General features: G+C 38.6%; 1 protein-coding gene across 4 annotated transcripts in view; it reads right to left on the bottom strand.

Moving 5' to 3' along the window:
• B4GALT6 (beta-1,4-galactosyltransferase 6) overlaps positions 1-20,846 on the bottom strand; it is a 45,477-nt gene that overhangs the window by 13,116 nt on the left and 11,515 nt on the right. For all 4 annotated transcript variants that reach the window (XM_007058794.4, XM_037892708.1, XM_043539694.1 and 1 more), the window contains exons 2-5: positions 6,703-6,819; positions 6,131-6,244; positions 1,554-1,678; positions 433-549 (exon numbers count right to left, since the gene is read on the bottom strand). In XM_007058794.4, the coding sequence (XP_007058856.3) occupies positions 433-549; positions 1,554-1,678; positions 6,131-6,244; positions 6,703-6,819 (473 nt within the window). The remainder of the gene's footprint in view (positions 1-432; positions 550-1,553; positions 1,679-6,130; positions 6,245-6,702; positions 6,820-20,846) is intronic.

Raw genomic sequence — 20,846 nt, 5'->3', positions numbered from 1 at the left:
GTAACTATAGATTTGGGTTAGATAAGAATATGCAATCTAGAGGTGTAAATCTGTGCAGCCCTTTATTAGTCCCTGCCCTCAAATCCCTTTGAAAATATCAGTTTTTAATTTTTATAGCCACAAAGATAATGATTTTGCACTACAAGCCTTAACTTTGTATACAATAGATTCAATGAGGTTGATGTTAACAGCTATAAAAATATTGCTCTATATATTAAGAGACATAAGATATCACTGATCACCAATAAATCTGAGAAAAGAGTTGAGGGTTTTTTGTTTGTTTTTTACTTAATGGATTAGAATGTAACTGCTTAAATGTTTAGTTTCAGAAGTTGAGATTTCCTGATTCACAGAATATTCAATAGCAGACCCCAATCAGTGAGGAAGTTCCAAGGAGTTAATTTTGATATACTATTCTAATTAAAGACTCACCTGTTCAACAACATAAAAGGCAAATTCCAACCGTTGCTTCTGTAACATAGGTATGAGATGCCGGAAAAAAATTGGAAGATGTTCATGGCGATTGCGAAAAGGAATGAGGATTGCCACCTGCAAAATAAATCAGATTATAGAATAAAATGTTGAGATGATATGAGTATTTTAAAATCATAATGGGTTAAATTAAATCTGTTGTTATGGATTTTTCAGTGTTTTAGCCTTAATGTTGAATTGGTGAACTTTTCTACAACTTTTCGTGCTCCCCTGGAAAGCATCTAAGCAAGACAGTACTTTTTACATACAAAACTACGATGCATTTTTCTAGTGAATGAGTCTACAAGTGAATTTAAGGGGTAAGGCTGATGTCCAATCACAGTTTATTGTAAGCAATTTATTGAACCAAAGGACTGAACATACTTAGAAGAATAACCACTGATAAAGGCAATACCTTTTTGACTACATCTTTTGTTCTCATGAGAAATGTTCCCATCATGTGAATACACACAGATTAGAACACTGAAATAATGAATTCATGTTTACATATTGGGGTGACCAAACTGGCTCACGAGCCACATGGGGCTCTTTTACCATCAAAGTACAGCTCGCAGAGCCCCCCATGCACCCTCCCATTCTCCACTATCAGACTAGGGGGGGCTCGGGACCTCTGCCTTGCAGCGGGGTGGTGTGGTAGGGGCTTCTGTTCAGTGGGGAGAGGGGTCTTGGGGCTTCAGTCCTGCGGGGCACCCCAAGAGGTGTGCCCCTGCTCTTGGGGCTTCAGCAGGAGCAGCTCAAGCCCCGAGCCCCAGCAGGTGTGCCCTGGCTCTCGAACTTCTGAAGATTCGTACGCAGCTCAGAAGGCCAGTAAGATTGGCCACCCCATATATATTAAAATGCCTATACAAATACCAAAAGTGTCCTTAACTTCTACATAGATATGTTTTCAAGTACTGAAATTTTGTGAAGGTTCATGACAATATTTAAACTACCCTTCTTGGATCAAATGACCAGCACAAAGATTTAAATTTCTAAGAGAATGGATACTTGTAGTTTTCAAATATTCTTATAAGCAGGAAAACAATTAGTGGAAAGGAAGTCAGTAAGGAACTTTGTCTCACCTTCCATCGTGGTTTACAGTCTTTTGGTTTCCAATGACCACCTGGCTCAATGTCTAAATCCTTTGAAAATACTTCCTGAATTTCATCAAAACTAATTTCACTCATGTTGACACTGATAAGGCCTCCTAATGTAGTGAGAAATATGAAAAATGTTTATTCATTTTAATTCGGATGTATAGGTCTAACAGTGTTTTTAATTTGCTCCACCAGAGACACTGTACAGAAGTAATCCAAGAAATGGTTATTTTGATTACCTATTGGTAAAAAAAAGTCCTAGTTCTGACTCATTTCTTCCAGAATATTTAGTGTATATAGGAATGGATTTTAGTTTTTTTCCAAAGAAATTACAGTAAAAACATATTCTTCTTTAAAAGCCTGTAAAAAAATTCTGTAATTTTGTTTTTATAGAACATTCTACAATAGTTAAAGTACAGCTGAAACTTCTAATCAGTATTGATACATTTTACCCAAATTTTGCAACAAGACATTTAGTAGACAAAGTAAACTTACCATAAGTGTGTCTTCTCCTAATAAAGAATCACCTTCTCTAGAAGTCACAGTAGTTAGTTAACTGTGCCCACACTACCAGAGACAGAGGCACTAATCTGATACTGAAATCCCAGGTACCTTCACAGGTCCTCTTACATAGAAATGGAGAAGTACACAACATCTCCATTCTCTAAACTTCTGAAGTTTTAAACCTAAATAATTACAAACATATAAAAGTATATACTACCTTGGGGGAAAATATATAGACTCTTCCCGGTTACAAGAAGACATTTACAGTAAACTGATTTGGTCTAATCCCCCCATACATTCATAAACCTCTAGTCTGGATCACCATAACTGATGAAAAGTAGTAAGAAGCCCACCCAGAAAAGAGGGAGAAAGAGTAGAAGGAAGTGAGACAAATTAAGGAACAGTAGCAGACTAAGACCCAGAAACAAAAAGTAAAACAATCTGACGAAGCTGCATTGTTTCACAACATCTAAGTTGTGTCACTTCTCTGTCAGATGTTGCCGCTTCAGACAGAATGAAGGATGACTTTTCCCAGGAAGAAAAGACCTTAGAGTTCTCAGCACCACCCTGTCATTATGAAACACACAACAAGGCTCTTGCATTGATAACACTGCCAGCTCTGATACCTGTCTAGTTGGTGTGATAATGACCAGAAAAACAGATTTTTATGGACAGGAAGAAGGCAGTCACTGAAGTAAGGTGCTCAAAGGAATGATCTGTTAAGCCTTCAAAACCAGTGGTAGATCCCATTTTGGGAAAATTGGCCTGATTGTTGGCCTGGCCAGCCTGACAACCCTGAGGAATCTGAAGATCTAGGTATTCTCTGCTAAGGATCCCACAGACCCCATGAAAAGGATGCAGGTAAGAACAGAAACCTAAACTTGACACGCTGTGGTGCTGGACTGAAGGCCCCCATCTACACCTTTCTGGAATAAGACCAAAATGACTGGAATCCCCAGATTCCTGGAATCCATACTGTTGTCTTGGCATCAGACACTGAACCTGGACAAGATGGAAGTGTATGTGTTTAGAGTTAAGGCTCTCCTGAATGCTATCAAGGTCTTGAGAACTTTGGAAGATACATCTAAGATTGTTAAGGCTTCCCTTTCATTAGCCAGGCTGTCAGCTGAAGCCAGACTGGATCTGAATTAAGAAATGGGCCTTGGGAGATGATAACCAGACTCCCTTGGGAGAAGATAACTATAGTGGAGATTCCACTATCAGGTTGGAAAACCATGTCTCCTTGGTCAATAGGGAGTTATCAATATGACTTTCACCTGCTCCCTTTTTAATTTTTTGAATCACTTTCCCTAGGAGGGAAAAGGTGGTCGTGCATAAAGTAGGCCCTCTGGCTATCTGTGCAAAACGGCTTCCATTCTCAGGGATTCGGGACCTGTCTCCCTGGTGTAGTACCTCAGCCTCTTTGTGTTTCTGCAGCTCGCAAACAAAGCAGCTGAAGGAAGACTGAACATCCTCAAGATCAGTCCAAAGAGCTCTTCATACAGGCATCACTTAGAATCATAGAATATCAGGGTTGGAAGGGACCTTAGGAGGTCATCTAGTCCAACCCCCTGCTCAAAGCAAGACCAATCCCCAACTAAATCATCCCAGCCAGGGCTTTGTCAAGCCTGACCTTAAAAACTTCTAAGGAAGGAGATTCCACCACCTCCCTAGGTAACGCATTCCAGTGTTTCAGATTGTTGAACTTATGCCTGCTGAGACAATCTGCCTTCTGGGTCAGTTCTTCTTTTATGTGGATTGCTCTGAGGGACAGAAGAGATTGCTCTGCCCCTTTCATTATTTCCATTGCTTTTGTGTGTAGCTTTGGGCTTCTTGCCCCTTCTTTGTTGTTTATGCAGTTGACTGTAGTTGTGTTGTCTGACTGAACCGTAGGTGATTTCTCTCCAGGGAGATCTAAAACTCACATTTCTAGCTTGACTGCTCTGAGTTCTAGAAGGTTCATGCTGTATCTTTTTTCTCCAGGCTTGAGGTTCCCTGCGTGGTTTGAAAACCCAGATGAACACTCCAGCCCTCCAGTATAGCATTGGTAATAAGGACAAGAGGCTCTTGAAGACACATGGGCAGGCCTCTGCAGACATTAACATGGAAAGTCCACCACTCTAGGGAGCTGAGTATCTGGATTTAGACTTGCACTTGGTCTTTCATGTGTTCCAGCAAGTGGTTGCATGTTCTTAGGAGGAAGATTTAAGGCACCAGATGTGCGATCTTGCCCAAAGAGTGATTCCTATTCACGATACCAGAAGGCCCAGAAGCTGAAGACGCCATGCTATAGCAGGACATCTACAGGTTTGTAAAAAACTGTGAAGATCCCAGATCTTCTGGAATCTTTCAGGTGACAAATTTTTGCTATCATGGTTTCTGTATCCATTCTCCGGTGAGAGATGCTGGTTGAAGGAATCAGGGAGCTCTTTTTGATGTTGATGATGAAGCCATTCACTTTCAGAAAGTCCAGACTCAGAGCTATGGCTTTGTGCACTTTGGCTTGGGAAGAGACGTAGGTGGTTGAGGAAGGGATGTAGGTGGATACCCTCTGCCCTAAACCTGACTATGATCATTACCAGCACCTCTGTAAAGATGCCGGGGACCGAACACAGTTCGAAGGGGAGCATTTCATTCTGGTAATAGTTTCTCCATAAGTGAATCTCAGGAGTCTGTGGTTACATGACCTTATGACGATAAGGAGATAGGCATATATTGACATCAAGGAGTCTCCCTGAAATAAGGAGGACAGTGCTGAGGCCAAGGTCTCCATTCAGAACTCTGTCTTTCTCATTCATATGTTGAGCCTCTTGCGGCAGAAGATGGCCCCCACCTTGATACTCTTCTGGGTATACAGAAGATGGAGTAAAACCCTAAGAATCTCTCTTCTGAGAGCACACTTTCTAATATTCTTACTTCCAGATAAGAAATCTCATTCTGGATCAGCTTGTGTTTTATGGGTACTGGATGAAGAAGAGTTGAGGGCCCCATCTCATCCTAAGGGAGTACTTCAGCTCACTATATCCCTGACCCACTTGTCCGCTGTGGATACATACCACTGCTCTGTGAAGTGAGAAATTCTGCCTCCTAGCTTCAGCCATAGGTGTGGACACATCCAGTCATGGTCACTTACTGAGGCTGGGAGGGACTGCTCAGATTTCGCCATGTTTTCCACCACCAGTTGCTCCAGCTTTTCCTCAAACAGGATGGAGCCTATAAACTTTCCTAAGCATAGAACCTGTTTAGAATGGGAATTCATTTTTCAAGGCAGAGCCACACCTAGCACTTGTCTGCTGAGCTATCTTGCCATGGCGCTGGCTGACAAGCTTGATACATTCACTGAACTGTGAAGAGATACAAAAGAGTAGGGCTTGAATCAGGGTAATCTCTGTCCCTTAGAGCCATGAGATCCTCCAGCCAGAAGAGAGATGCCCTAGCAAAGCATGTTGCTGTCAGAGATGCTCTTTCAGGTAGCCGAAGAGGCCTCAAAGTCTTTTCTGAGTGTGTTCTCCACTTTCCTATCTGTATGATCCTTAGGGCAGAATTTTCCTTGAGGGGATAACCATGTCCCTTACTAGGGTTTCAATAATAGCATTGACCTTTGGGACCTCAGCAATGGAGTTTTGTGGCTCCTGCAACCTGCAGAACTGGAGGTCATTTTTACTGATCTGTTTGCCTTTGTCAGGCTTGTTCCCACTCCTCTCTTATCACATCCTCAAAGGAGGAGTGCAGAGGAATAGCTGCCTCCAAAAATTCTAGGTAACAATTCCCCCAAACCTCTAATTCAAGAAAGCAGTACATAACAAAAGATGCACTCTAACTGTAGGTGTTGAATACTGTCTTAATTGTGGCACAAATGCCAGAACACATTACACAAAAGAAAATGTATATCAAAACATTAGGTATTAGTCAGAATACTGGGCCAAATTCTGCTAAGCATTATTACATATGTTCAAGTAAGTTTTATTCAAGAATTCTGGTTAACAGTTTGCATTCTGGTTTAACAGAACCAGATGTAATAGATAAGGATATAAATTAAGGTGAAATTATAAACTTACTCATGTAAGGCAGCTTTTCTGGACAAGCCTGGTAAGGAGAATATGTGAAGTTTTCTGGAAGATACATTGTTGTTTGAGCAAGGTAGTCACTGGAATTGTTGCCTTCAGGATAATCTTAAAGAAAAAAAACAAAACAGTTTATTCTTGAAAAAATGAAAGTTTCCCAACGGCTTCTCATCAATATATCACTACGCTAGGGAGACTGTTTTGCATCTTATCCTGTCATCACTACATAAACTTTATGTTTGCTGCAAGTTCTGACAGTGAAGATAAAAACAGTCTCTGAACCATTATCAAGTTGATCCTCATGAATTCCAATCTATTTACCCCAGCTCTTGATAAATCTATTTCTTATAGAAGACTAAACTTCAGTTTCACAAGTGACTTTGTAAAGAGTAACCACTCTTCCCTTCCCTATTACTTGACCAAGTTAGGAGAGTATAGAGGAGGGAGAGAAAATGAAAGGTGCTTAGATCTAGGTTTTTGTAAACCTATGTATAAACAAGCTATATCACTGTCATGAAGAAACAGACTTTACTTTTTAAAAATAATTAAATAGGAAACATTCTTACCTGTGCCATTCAGAGTAGCATTTTTATTAGTGTACAATCTGATCAGATGTCCTATTGTTTTCACATTTTCTCTCAACATTATGCCTCGAGCTTGCACCATAAAGAGATAGGTGTTTGCTGTAAAACACAAAAGTGACTATTTCATATCAAACTTAATTCAATAGTATTTCATTTATAACGTCATCAAACCAATACTGAACAATGTTGGAGTTCAAGGTTAGCCCTCAAAAACCTATTAGATCCAGAGTAGGATCCACAAAGTAAAACCTAAAAATATTTAAGGTAAAAAAATCAAGATTCAGACAAGAGGAAAAACATTAATTCATATTCCTAGACCTAACTGAAAGGGTAAAAATATAAAATTAAGGTTTCAATTACTATTTATTAACACAATTTCATTATCCTCCACCCTGCAAAAAACCTATTAAGATACAGCATTAAAAAAATCAACTTACCCATAATAAGTTTTATGTATTAGAGGAGAAAGAGAGAGAGAGATAAATATTTTTAGAAGAGAAATAAACTTAACCCACAAATGCATCTATTTCCTACTTCTTGACTGTTTGTAAGGGTATGCTAAAATCTACCTCTGTTCATTCACCACAAGGTGGAAGTACTAAACAGCAGCTATGCCATTTTACAATTATATAACACCAATCATTGAAAAATCTCAAAAATACAACAGAATCCTGTTTACTGGATCCTCCATTATCTGGCTCGCCATATTAATCAAGGAACCAGCACACACAGGTTCAGAAGTGGGTGATCTCCTGTGGCCGCTAGATGGTGCTGCAGCCTCTCACTTTCCCATTCTTCAGATTACCTGAATTTTTGATTATCTGATCTGGCTCCGGCCCCAATTAGATCAGCTAAACAGGGTTCTGCTGTACTAAAAGTCAGTTTCCCTTTGAAGTAGTTATTAGAGACATTACAGGTTAGCAAACTCAGGTACACAGAGTTTAAATGATTCACACAAAATGACAGCATATCAGTAACAGAACCAAGAATCCTATCTCTCAGATCAGTGAATCAAAGCCATAGACAGAGCTCATATAATACTATCTTTGTCCTGAATAGAAAAGTGAGAAAGACACACAAATCTGAAAGATAAAATGTTCTGTTGCCTTCTAAATAGGCACAAGCCTAAATGGGGTCCATACGACTTCAGTAATCTACAAGTGGATGGACAAATTCCTTCTGAAAATCAGTTTTCATACAGGGTAGCAAAGTGGATCATCTCTGTCCTTTCACATATGCCAAGCATGCAAAGACTCATGCTTTTGAAAAATTTCTCTACTGACTACCTTACAGCATAGCAACATAGCATCATTAATAAGGACACCCAATAAAAGCTTTTGAACAGTGGTTCCCGACCTGTGGTCCACAGAACACTTGCTGGTGGTCCACAGAAAGCTGGCTGGTCATGTGGCACTGACTCATATTTCTATCTGTTAAACTGCATTAAAAAACAGCTAAAAATCCATTTTCAAAGCAAACCAATTGATAATTCTGTCCACCATATTATTCAACATCTGTATGAATTTGTTGGCAGAGGTGGTGATGCAGTACACTAACACCAAAACCATCATCTCCTTTATGTCAAACAGAGGAGGGGAGCGCTTTGAAACATCTTGCCTTTATAATATTCACCACCCTCAGCGGCCTCTCCCCTCCGATTAGGAAGTATTACGGAGCATCTTGACTAGAGAGAGATAGATAGAGAGGATTTACTTTTCCGTGACTGAAAACTAAATTTCATATTTCCTTCTTTCCTGGTTGGACATTTCAATGTAATTTTACTATATAACTGTTCAGTCCTCTGACATCTGTATGTACTAAGTATAACAAACTTTAAGACAATGTGTGTGTATTGACTGATCAATATAGGAGTCAGGTGGCTAAAGGCATGAGGCCACAAGCACATTATAATTGATTAAAAACATACATCTTCAAGTGTCTTAATGCAGTGGGTATTTAAAATTATTAATTGCTATTTTGACCGTATGATTCCACCAAAACAAGCATTACAACATGTAAAATTTTCTCTTCTTCCTTTTTGCTGTCAGCCAGATTTCTTTTCTCTGTTGCTCTGTACTCCCTACTCAAAAATTAAACCTCCAGACCCTGAGAGGAAGTAAGAAAATTCTGTGTCATATACCTTCAAATATACAGAACAAGGTGACTAGTTTTTCCTTAAAAGATTGAACATGCTGTGATGATGGTAAGCAATTCAAGGAATATGTCCATTTAATAAAATGATCAGTCATACATACTGCATTAGAAAGCAAGGAAGATAGAGGTCAATGCTATCTAATCAGTGTTTTTTGTTACTGTTATTTTGTTTTGGGTTTTGTTTGTTTCATTTTGTAATTTAATAAAAAGGGGATCAGGTGCCTACAAGCCACATGAAATGCAAACCCAAAATTTAAGGCTGCGTCTGCATAAAAAGAATTTAAAAAAAATAAAATAAAAGTTTGGCTAGTTGAGAAAAAGAACATCCTAACAAAACCAGGTGGGATTTTGAATCCCTCTTCATTAGAGGACAAGTTATGAAGGCCTGCAAAGCAGAGCTAGCACGATATTTTTTTTTGACAATTTTTTTTTCCAAATCAGAAAGTGCTAGGTCATCAAAACCAAAACTGTTCATGGAAAAGAATTAGTTTCTACAAATTTCCCATTTTGTCTTTGAAAAAAACAACATCCTTCTAAACAAGAGGTCATTTTGAGAAATCAAAATTACTCTGTTTCAAAATGTTGAGTTAATTTACATTAGAAAAATGTTTAAAAGAGTTAAAATCCAAATGAACTGTTTTGATTAACCCATTTAAAAAAAAAATCATGAAAAATTTTGAGATTGACCTTTTCTCCAAATTCAGGATAAGAATTTTTTTTTTAACTCTATACATCCCATGGGATAAGAAAACCATTTGCCATCTGGTTCTCTCTGAAAGAATAAAGAAATGTTCAACACTACAGAGTATAAATTTGATCTAGTTGGTATTACTGAAACCTGGTGGGATGATTCACACAATTGGATGTTACAATCAGTGGTTATAACCTATTTAGGAAGGATAAAGTAGGCAAAAGGGTAAGGCCAGTGGCACTTTATGTCAAAAATTGCTTTACCTGTTTCCGAGTCATTGATAACTCAAAAGAAAATTATCTTGAATGCTTATGAACATAAGAATGACCATGTCTTCTGACAGTGGCTTCAAAGGGAAGGAACAGAACATGGTAATTATCAAGTGGCTCCATCCCCTCTCATCCAGTCCCAGCTTCTGGTAGTCAGAAGCTTAGGGACACCCAGAGGATGGGATTGCATCCCTGACCATCTTGGCTAATAGCCATTGATGGACCTATCTTCCATGAAGTTATCTAATTCTTTTTTGAATCCAGTTATACTTTTGGCCTTCACTACATCCCCTTGGAATGAATTCTACAGGTTTACTGTGTGTTGTATGAAGTACTTCCTTTTGTTTTAAAACTGCTGCCTGTGAATTTCATTGGGTGATCCTTGGTTCTTGTCTTAAGTGCAACTGTAAACAACACTTCCTTATTCACTTTCTCCACATCTGGCATTGACCACTGTCAGAACACAGGCTACTGAGCTAGATGGGCCATTGGTCTGACCTGGTATGGTTCAATAGCCCAACGGGTATAAAGCACAAAATGGGGTATTAGTTGGGGTCTACTACAGACCACCAAATCACACTAGGGAACAGAACTGACCACCTCCTTACGCACCTATCTATAATATTTAAGATAAAAAACTGTGTAATCATGGGGGACTTCAATTTGAGTGACATATGCTAAAGGTCTCATGCTGCCCGAACTAAAACATCCTGGGAATTTCTAAACATTACAGATGATACTATCCTAACTCAAAAAGTGTTGCAACAAGATGGAATTCCTTATTGGACCTTGTTCCTAACAGCTAAAGAGGAACTGATCACAGAACTAAAAATAAATGGTAGCTTAAGTACAAGTAATCAAGTTTTGATCATATTTATAATGTGCAAACCCAATAACAGCCCAGACACTTAGTGTTTTAATAGGGCCACTTCACAAAGCTGAAAACAATTTTGGGCCAAATCTGCTAGGAGGAAGAATTTAATCAGAAAAATGTAAATGATAATTGGAAGTCATTTAAGAACACCTTACGGGATGCCCAAAAAGCCACAACCCCATAACTGAGGAAGAAGGCCTTCCTGGTTAAAAAACTGACCTGGTATAGAGGGAAAGTGAAGGCAGCTATAATTTTTTTAAAATATATAACAAATGGAAGAAAGGACAACTTGATAGTAATGAATATAAATCAGAAACTAGGAATTGTAAAAGGAAAAAATGATAAGGGAATCAAAGGGACACAAAGAGGAATCCATGGCCAGCAGAGTTAAGGACAATAAGAAAATATATAAGAAGGATTTTTAAAATATATGAAGAGCAAAAAGAATCTTGACAATGGTACTGGTCCATTATTAGATGGAAATGGTAGAATTATCAATAATAATGAAGAAGAGGTAGAACTATTAAATAAATATTTCTGTTCTGTATTGGGGGGTGGGGGAAGGGAACAGAGGATTCAACCTCAATATATGGTGATAACACTCGTTCCATTCCACTAGTATCTCTAAAAGATGTTAAACAGAAGATACTACAGTAAGATATTTTCAAAACAGCAGGTACAAATAACTTGCATCACAAAGTTTTACGTTGATTTGGAGCACTGGGGAAGATCCAGAAGACTGGAACAAAGCTAGTGTTGTGCCAATATTTAAAAGGGGTAAATGGGATGACTCAGGTAATTATAAGCCTGACATCAACCTCTGGCAAGATAATGGAACAGCTGATACAAGACTCAATTAAAAAAAAATTAAAGGAAGGTAATGCAATTAATGCAAATCAACATGGGTTTATGGAAAATAAATCTTGTCAAATTAACTTGATATATTTTTTGATGAGATTTCAAGTTTGGCTGATAAAAGTTCTGTCAGGTATTTGACATTGTGCCACAGAACATTTTGATTAAAAAACAGTAGTATATATCCCCATAAAAACTTAAAAAACAAAAAACAAAACAGAAGTAGATTGTTGTCCTGTTCCCAACTCCCAAACAGGAGGGCTGGTGGACTGCCTTTAGGCTGGCTCTTGTCTGGCACGGGTCACCATACGAGGAGTCATGCTGCCACCAGCAAGCCTTCCCACTACACTGAGATTTAGTCCATGGGGAAGGATTCAGAATCACTAGTCACACTGAGAAGTTTTAGCCTTAAGTTTTGGGAGTTCCCAGCCATTCTCACACTGAAGGTCTGAGACCCAAGAGTGAGAATAAGATTCTCATCAGGAGCATGTTTGAAGTTATGGTTAATCTGCCTCTACTATTCTTTAAAATAACAAGGAGCATTACTTTAAGTGGTCAGCCTTAAAAGAGCACTTTTGTATTCCAACTGTTCAAACTGGTGCTTTTCTCTGCTTTGTTTGAAGCTTTTGTATCTAGCCTTTCAGGAAATCTCCAGAGACTATTAATTCCCTGAGCTTGTATTTAAAAGATTTTCCAACTGATGAAAGCTTTTCCCTTAGAAACCAATGTAAAAATCAGTTAGAGGAATTAATACTTCAACGACAACTCTTTACCCTTAAGCAAGTAACTTGTTTTTAAAACATTCATTTTAACCTTGAGGGACTGACCCCTGAGAGAAATCTGATTTAAAAACATGACTCCTATAAGAAGTTTATTTTTCTGGTAAACATGGGATGAGATTCCACTGGAAGAATCTCAGAGCAGTTCTTTCAAAGGCCTACCATATTCCCAATCTGCCCCTCCTCTTCCTCATGATCATATGGCTCCTTCCTTGGATGCCTTCATATATTCCAAGACTATAAGCTAAAAATAATGTAATGTACTTTGGTTTTTGAACTCCTCACTTTGGATATACACACACTAAAATATTTGCTGTTTCCAAATTCTGACTGCAATTCTAAAATGTTGTAAATGAAGTTACTTTCACGATAAAAATGCCAAGCATTCTGGAATAGCAGGTTACAGAACACAAGGTTCATTTAAAAAAAAAGGCAAGAATAACCACAGTCCTCACCACATTCGTAAATAAATGCAAAAATCATTTCTTTGAGATCACTTTCCCTCAACCAGGTCCCCAAAGAGAGAAAAAATCCTCTATAAGTTAAGTTCTTTCTTCTGCAGCATGCAAAAAGATACTATTATTTCTAATTGTAGTTACTTTGCTGCATTATGGGCATCCATACAGTCAAAAAAAAAAAAAAAAAAAAAAAAAGATAGTCTGTGGCCATAAACGTATTTGGATTACAGACTTAAAAGGCTCCATCTTTTGTGACATTATTTAGAACTAGACTAGATAAGACACCTGAGAATGTTATAGGGAATCATTCTACATTAGCAGAGAGGATGGAAAAGTTAACTAATGGGTCTTTTTCATCTCCAGCTTCTGTAGTTCACTGGGCTGTGTAGTTTGCTGAGGTGGGCTGATCAGGAGACAGTTAAAAGCAACTGCCTCTGGGCCTCAGTTCCTCAGCTATACAATGGGAAAATTCAATCTCACCTCACAGGGCAGGGTGGATAAAAAAAAATTTTTTTAAAATAATAAATAAATAAATAAATAAATAAAATAAAAATGGAATTTTTTTGAAAAAAGGCTTTTTGAGGAAAAAACTAAGATACATTACAGCTCAAAGATATCTCATCATGAAATAGGGATTAAAATGCTAATTATGTAGTATGAGACAATATATTAATTAAGAAAAGTTTTGTAAACAAGTTCCAATAATTCATGGATTAAGGACCCAATCTTATAGAGATCCAGGGGCTTCTGTATAGATTATTTAGGTTAATCTTTCTATCTACTCAATTGGACTCAGTGCTCAGTCTAGAAGATAACATCAGAGATGCTTAGTTTTGCAGTTCTCAAACTGTGGATTTGTGTCTCCAGAGATAACATGCTTGTTAACAGCAAAAAATGTAAATAAAATAAATAAATGAAGAATGTATAGAGGTGAGAAATAACAGATCTCAACCCTACTGTCCCTCTGCAAATTTGTACACACAGAGTCAATCCTTTTCCTCTCTCTAAAACTGAAAAGTGTCAAAAAGTTAAATGAATAGCAGATTGTTGGGGGCGGAATAGATCTGGACAAGGAGAAGTCTGGAGATAAATGCGAGAAGGGAGGGACAGGCAGTAGAAACAAAAGTGAAAGTGTTCGAGCAGCATATTCCAGAAGTATTGAGGTCTTTCTGAGTGTAGCCTTCACTGATCTGTGATCTACCATACCATTCTGTCACTAAAAGGGAAAACCTATAATGGCAGCAGGCCATAAAAGAGACCCAGTGTGGGAATATTTTAATGAAGTTCCTCTACCAGTGGGTAAGACAGGCATGCGTGCAAAATGCAAATAGTGCAACAAAGAAATGCAAGGCCTGCTTGCCCGAATGAAACAACATCATGAGAAATGTTCCTTCTCAGGAGGAAGCTGTGTTGAAGATGATGAAAGGAACATGTCTGAACATGCAGGATCTTCAGGATGGTAAACTTTTTTATTTCTTATTTCGTTCTTAAGGACTGCCTGTCTTCCCTCTCAACTATTCTTGAATTCTCATGTTTGAGCAAAAAATATAGTTGTTACTCTATGGTACTATCATTTTAGATGCAGTTGTGATAAAAAAATAAATAGCTGAAATAGGCAGATCCTCCTTTTACAATTTCATCGTTAAAGCAGTACTGAGTGTCAGTGAATGCAATGAGCCATAGAATCATAGAATATCAGGGTTGGAAGGGACCTCAGAAGGTCATCGAGTCCAACCCCTGCTCAAAGCAGGACCAATCCCCAACTAAATCATCCCAGCCAGGGCTTTGTCAAGCCTGACCTTGAAAATCTCTAAGAAAGGAGATTCCACCCCCTCCCTAAAGTAACCCATTCCAGTACTTCACCACCCTCCTAGTGAAGAAGTTTCCTAACATCCAACCTGAACCTCCCCCACTGCAATTTGAGACCATTACTCCTTTTTCTGTCATCTGCTACCACTGAGAACAGTCTAGAGCCATCCTCTTTGGAACCCCCTTCCAGGTAGTTGAAAGCAGCTATCAAATCCCCGCCTCATTCTTCTCTTCCGCAGATGAAACAATCCCAGTTCCCTCAGCCTCTCCTCATAAGTCATGTGCTCCAACCCCCAATCATTTTTGTTGCCCTCCACTGGACTCCTTCCAGTTTTTCCACAACCTTCTTGTAGTGTGGGGCCCAAAACTGGACACAGTACTCCAGATGAGGCCTCACCAATGTCGAATAGAGGGGAACGATCACGTCCCTCGATCTGCTGGCAATGCCCCTATTTATACAGCCCAAAATGCCATTAGCCTTCTTGGCAACAAGGGCACACTGTTGACTCATATCTAGCTTCTCGTCCACTGTAACCCCTAGGTCCTTTTCTGCAGAACTGCTGCCTAGCCAGTCGGTCCCTAGTCTGTAGCAGTGCATGGGATTCTTCTGTCCTAAGTACAGGACTCTGCACTTGTCCCTGTTGAACCTCATCAGATTTCTTTTGGCCCAGTCCTCTAATTTGTCTAGGTCCCTCTGTATCCTATCCCTACCCTCCAGTGTATCTTCCACTCCTCCCAGTTTACTATCATCTGCAAACTTGCTGAGGGTGCAGTCCACGCCATCCTCGAGATCATTAATGAAGATATTGAATAAAACCGGCCCCAGGACTGACCCTTGGGGCACTCCGCTTGATACCGGCTGCCAACTAGACATGGACCCATTGATCACTACCCATTGAGCCCAACGATCTAGCCAGCCTTCTATCCACCTTATAGTCCATTCATCCAGTGCATACTTCTTTAACTTGCTGGCAAGAATACTGTGGGAGACCATATCAAAAGCTTTGCTAAAGTCAAGGAATAACACGTCCACTGCTTTCCCCTCATCCACAGAGCCAGTTATGTCATCATAGAAGGCAATTAAGTTAGTCAGGCATGACTTGCCCTTGGTGAATCCATGCTGACTGTTCCCGATCAGTTTCCTCTCCTCTAAGTGCTTCAGAATTGATTCCTTGAGGACTTGCTCCATGATTTTCCCAGGGACTGAGGTGAGGCTGACTGGCCTGTAGTTCCCCGGATTCTCCTTCTTCCCTTTTTTAAAGATGGGCACTACATTAGCCTTTTTCCAGTCATACAGGACCTCCCCCAATCACCATGAGTTTTCAAAGATAACGGCCAATGGCTCTGCAATCACATCCGCCAACTGCTTTAGCACCCTTGGATGCTGTGCATCCAGTCCCATGGACTTGTGCTCGTTCAGCTTTTCTAAATAGTCCTGAACCACTTCTTTCTCTACAGAGAGCTGGTCACCTCCTCCCCATGCCTTGCTGCCCAGTGCAGCAGTCTGGGAGCTGACCTTGTTCGTGAAGACAGAGGCAAAAAAAAGCATTGGAGTACATTAGCTTTTTCCACATCCTCTGTCACTAGGTTGCCTCCCTCATTCAGTAAGGGGCCCACACTTTCTTTGACTTTCTTCTTGTTGCTAACATACCTGAAGGAACCCTTCTTGTTACTCTTAACATCTGCTAGCTGCAACTCCAAGTGTGATTTGGCCTTCCTGATTTCACTCCTGCACGCCTGAGTAATATTTTTATACTCCTCCCTGGTCATTTGTCCAGTCCTCCACTTCTTGTAAGCTTCTTTTTTGTGTTTAAGATCAGCAAGGATTTCACTGTTAAGCCAAGCTGGTTGCCTGCCATATTTACTATTCTTTCTACACATCGGGATGGTTTGTCCCTGTAACCTCAAGAAGGATTCTTTAAATACAGCCAGCTCTCCTTTCTCCCTCAGTGAGTAATACTAAATAAGTAGTACGGTGGTAATAATTAAATAACTGCATTGACTTATTTTGTTTAGGAGAATCCATCCTCAACATACAGGATTCTGAAGACTATCCACCTTCAAGATCACCATCATTTTCTATAGTTTCAGAGTCATCTGCTAATGATAGTGTTTCAGTCACACCATGTATGTCACATAGCCACGGTATATCACCTGTAGAAAAAAAGGAAAAAAAATCTCCATCATCCAGAAACAACCATAGATAAATTTGTGTTAAGAACCAGCAGATTACAAAAAGATGTAATTGATGAAAAAGACTCTCCTTTCTGTATGATTGAGAACCCACACTTCATTAACATGTTTCAGTCATTAAGACCAGGATACAGTCCACCCAAGAGAGCAGATGTCACAAGCCAGATTGCTGGATAAAGTGTATGAAAGAGAAATTGAGCAGTGTGCAAAAGGTCTAGAGGCTGAAATTGTTAACCTGAGCATTGATGGGTGGAGCAATGTCCATAATGATCCTGTTGTGTGTGTTTGTGTGACAATAGAGAAAGGGAATGCCTTCCTTACAGAAAACAATGATACACGAGGAAATGCACACACAGCAGAATACTTAAAAGAAGTTGCAGTAAAAGCTGTAACAAACTGTGAAAAAAAATTCAATTGTCTAGTATGCAGCTTGGTCACAGACAATGCTCCAAATGTATCTAAGATGAGAAGAAATGATTTAGAAGAGAGTGAAGAGAGTCCCAAGCTAATAACATACGGCTGCAGTGCTCATTTGATGCACCTCCTAGCCAATGACTTCAGTGTTCCAGAAATAAAGGCTAATGTTAAAATTGCAAAATACTTCCGTAACAACCACTTTGCAGCAGCTGCTCTGAAAAAAGTGGGAGGAACCAAGCTAACTCTCCCACAAGACGTACGATGGAACTCAGTAGTGGACTGTTTTGAGCACTATATCAAGAACTGGCCTAATCTGATGACAATTTGTGAACCAAATGGTGAAAAAATAGATGGCACTGTCACAGCCAAAGTTCTCAACATTGGGTTTAAGAGAAATGTTGAACATATGCTGAGTACCCTGAAGCCTATTTCTGTAGCCTTGAACAAAATGCAGGGAAATAGCTGTTTTATTGCTGAAAGGAGAGGAGTTGGCTATGACATGGACATCCAGCAATCATCCCTCCATAATGTCAACTCTAATAAACTTCAGAGCTAAGGGTGTTTGCTGATGTTTTAAAGAAAGTCACACCAGTGAAAGTCACTTAAGCACTTGGATTCAGAGTCTGTTGAAGTGATAATCTCACTTTTAACAGCAGTAGCTTCTTCTGCTGGTGTAGAAAGAATATTTTCTTCTTTTGGACTAATTCATTCCAAATCGAGAAATGGTTTGGGACCTGAAAAAGCAGGAAAGCTTGTTTTTCCTTTTCCAGATTACGAACAAAAAGGAAAATGAAGGTGAAGACAACTGAGTTAGCAGAAGCCAATATTTTAAGTTTCTCATGTCGGCCTGGCTGACATAGTCTATTTAATTTTTGTTAAAAGAATGAGGAGTACTTGTGGCACCTTAGAGACTAACAAATTTATTTGGGCATAAGATTTCATGGCCTAAAACCCACTTCTTGGTTTTTTTTTTTAAAAATATATCATATAACTATTTTAGTTAAAAACAATGTTAACGAAAACAAACCTGATTTTAAAAAAACTTGAACGTTTAACTAAATTCAAAAATTCATATGCTTGTTTTGTTAAAATATTATATGTTTGCTGTTGAAGAAAAAAATCCAGAATACACAACGTTGTTGTTTTAGTTAAATAAAACAATGTAAATGTCTGTCTGGTGATGTTCTCCTCCTAATACAGCCTAGCAAGAAAATCCTCCAAATATTAATGATTAACCTGTTGAACTGGAAAGAGTTCACCTCCCAATGACTTCATAAATATCTGCTTTAATTAACTTTGGTATATGAAATAACCAATCATTCATTTTCTGATATAGCTTTAAAACTAATCTGAAAAGTTTTCAAAATAAATCACTTTAAAATGTAGAGTGTGTACCTTCTAAAAATGAAACCTAATCTATCTCTGAGTTGTGAAGAATATGTATTAAAGGTTATAACAACCAACAAGAATGCACTTTTATGTAGAAATCCATGATTAAATCGAGTCTTCCTGACTAGCGATTTAAATCATGATTTAAATCAATTTGATTAAAATCAAATCCACCCTGTCACAGGGTATTTTAAAAATAAATTTATTAGGCTTTGTGAAGCACTCAGAACTACAGTGATGAGAACCACAGAAAAGCTCATAAAGGAAATTCTATAATCAAAGCAGTAAATAAGGCATGAAGCCACATGATGAATAATGAGGATAAAACAGAGATATTGCATATCCGCTCAGTGAGTGCTGTCCCTTTTGAGCACTAAATGAGGCAGTGATCCTGTGGAAAACATAAAATCCATAGAATAACCCATTTGCAGAAGAGGGCAAATTAGGATGGCAAAGGTAACCTTCATTTTGGCATTTCCTAACTTTTGAGTGCTTGACTTACAACCTTAATGTTCTTTTAATGTTGTTTCTTGTGGATAATATAAATAAAATACTATTGAAGTATTATGTACTTAGCAGAGAAATGCTATATCAATATGGCTCCCTTATTAGGATGTCTCCTTGAACTTGATTTATCTTAATGAAAATAAATGGTAATGATTTCTGTCTATTGGGAATAGTAGCATTAGCACAAAACATCTATTAAGAAGAGCATAATAGTTTAACCAGTTTTTAACTAGAAAGAAATTCTTAGTGCTGGTCTTTTGGTAAACCAGTTGCCTAGCAAACATTAAGAGACATGTTTTCAGGGTATTCTCAGAGGAACGAGGAAGGAAGAGAGAAGACTGTTTCCAAAGAAAAGCGTAGTGCCAAATTTGGGGTGAATTATATTCCCAAATTGGTTTTGCCAATGTAAAAATGTCACTTTTTCCCTCCATAAGTGGAAAATTGATGATGCTTTGTCAGTGTTGCCAACTCTTACAATTTTATCATAAGTTAAGAAAAACATCAAATTTTGCCTAAACACTAGCTTTTGGAAGCAAGAGACTGTCCAGAAATTGCAGCTTTCATCTAAAGCAGAGTTTTTAGTCTTCAAGGTAATTGAGAAAAGCTTGAAAATATAACCAATTGCTCTCTACAGGCTCAGAAATCAGAAGACAAATTAAAAGAACCCAACATTTATTTTTAAATAAATATCATGAGTGTTTAGGGCCTTCCTTATTTTTGCATGCTTGGGTTTGGCAATACTGCTGTTTGCCTATGTAACTGGTCAACAGTGTGGCCCAGTAACTTCAAAGTGTCTTTATAAGTAGATCGTTGCAACCATGATGACTCTTGGAATTTTAAAGAAACATACTGGAAACAATTCACACTGCTGAAATAAGATATATCATAGCACTCCACTGACGTGGTGCAGACATTTCAGAGCTACTATTATCGTCACTGTAGCAAGCAAGATTTGATTTCAGAACTCAAACACTTTTTTAAAGGTTCAAAAGACACACTTTTTCATCTCCATCAATGGCTAACTTAAAAATCTGCTCAATCTACATCAATCCACCTGAGATTTGATACATGGTCCTCAATTAAGAAAGAATATTTTTGCCAATTCTGGAGTGGTAGGAAAGTAAGAAATTTCGCTTGTGGAAGTCTTCAGTGACTTTTTGGAAAAGCAGATAAAAATATTTGATTTCTTTATTGCTCCTGAATTTGAAGTAGTGCTTTTGAATATTTTTAGAAAAGCTGGATGCTGTAAGTTTTCAGGCTGTGCGCCATGGACACTTGGATTTCTGCATTTGGATGCATTCTTTGTAAGCTTTATAGGCACTTCCACATGCTATGTTGCAGGTTCTAAACCCAGTGGAGGCTCCTAGAGAACTAGTAAGTAGAAATGACAAGATTATCAGAAGTTAAGAAATCTGCAAATACAGTTTTGAAAACAATTTTGGTACAACAGCAAAGTAAAAATCAGAAGCAGGAAGCCTGACAAACACTCAGTGGGGCCACTGGACGATTGAGGTTCTAATGTAGCACTCCAGGAAGATAAGGCAATTGGGGAGAAGCTAAATGAATTCTTTGCATTAGTCTTCACTGCAGAAGACGTGAGGGAGACTTCCACCCGAGACATTCTTCTTAGGTGCAAATCTGAGGAACTGCACAAGATTGAAGTGTCAACAGGAAAGGTTCTGGAACGAATTGATAAATTAAACAGTAATAAGTCATCAGGACAAGATGGTA

The sequence above is a fragment of the Chelonia mydas genome, chromosome 2 (assembly GCF_015237465.2).
Source record: "Chelonia mydas isolate rCheMyd1 chromosome 2, rCheMyd1.pri.v2, whole genome shotgun sequence".
Taxonomy (NCBI): Eukaryota; Metazoa; Chordata; order Testudines; family Cheloniidae; genus Chelonia; species Chelonia mydas.
The sequence above is the reverse complement of the archived record's forward strand: the minus strand, read 5'-3'. Positions and strand labels throughout refer to the sequence as shown.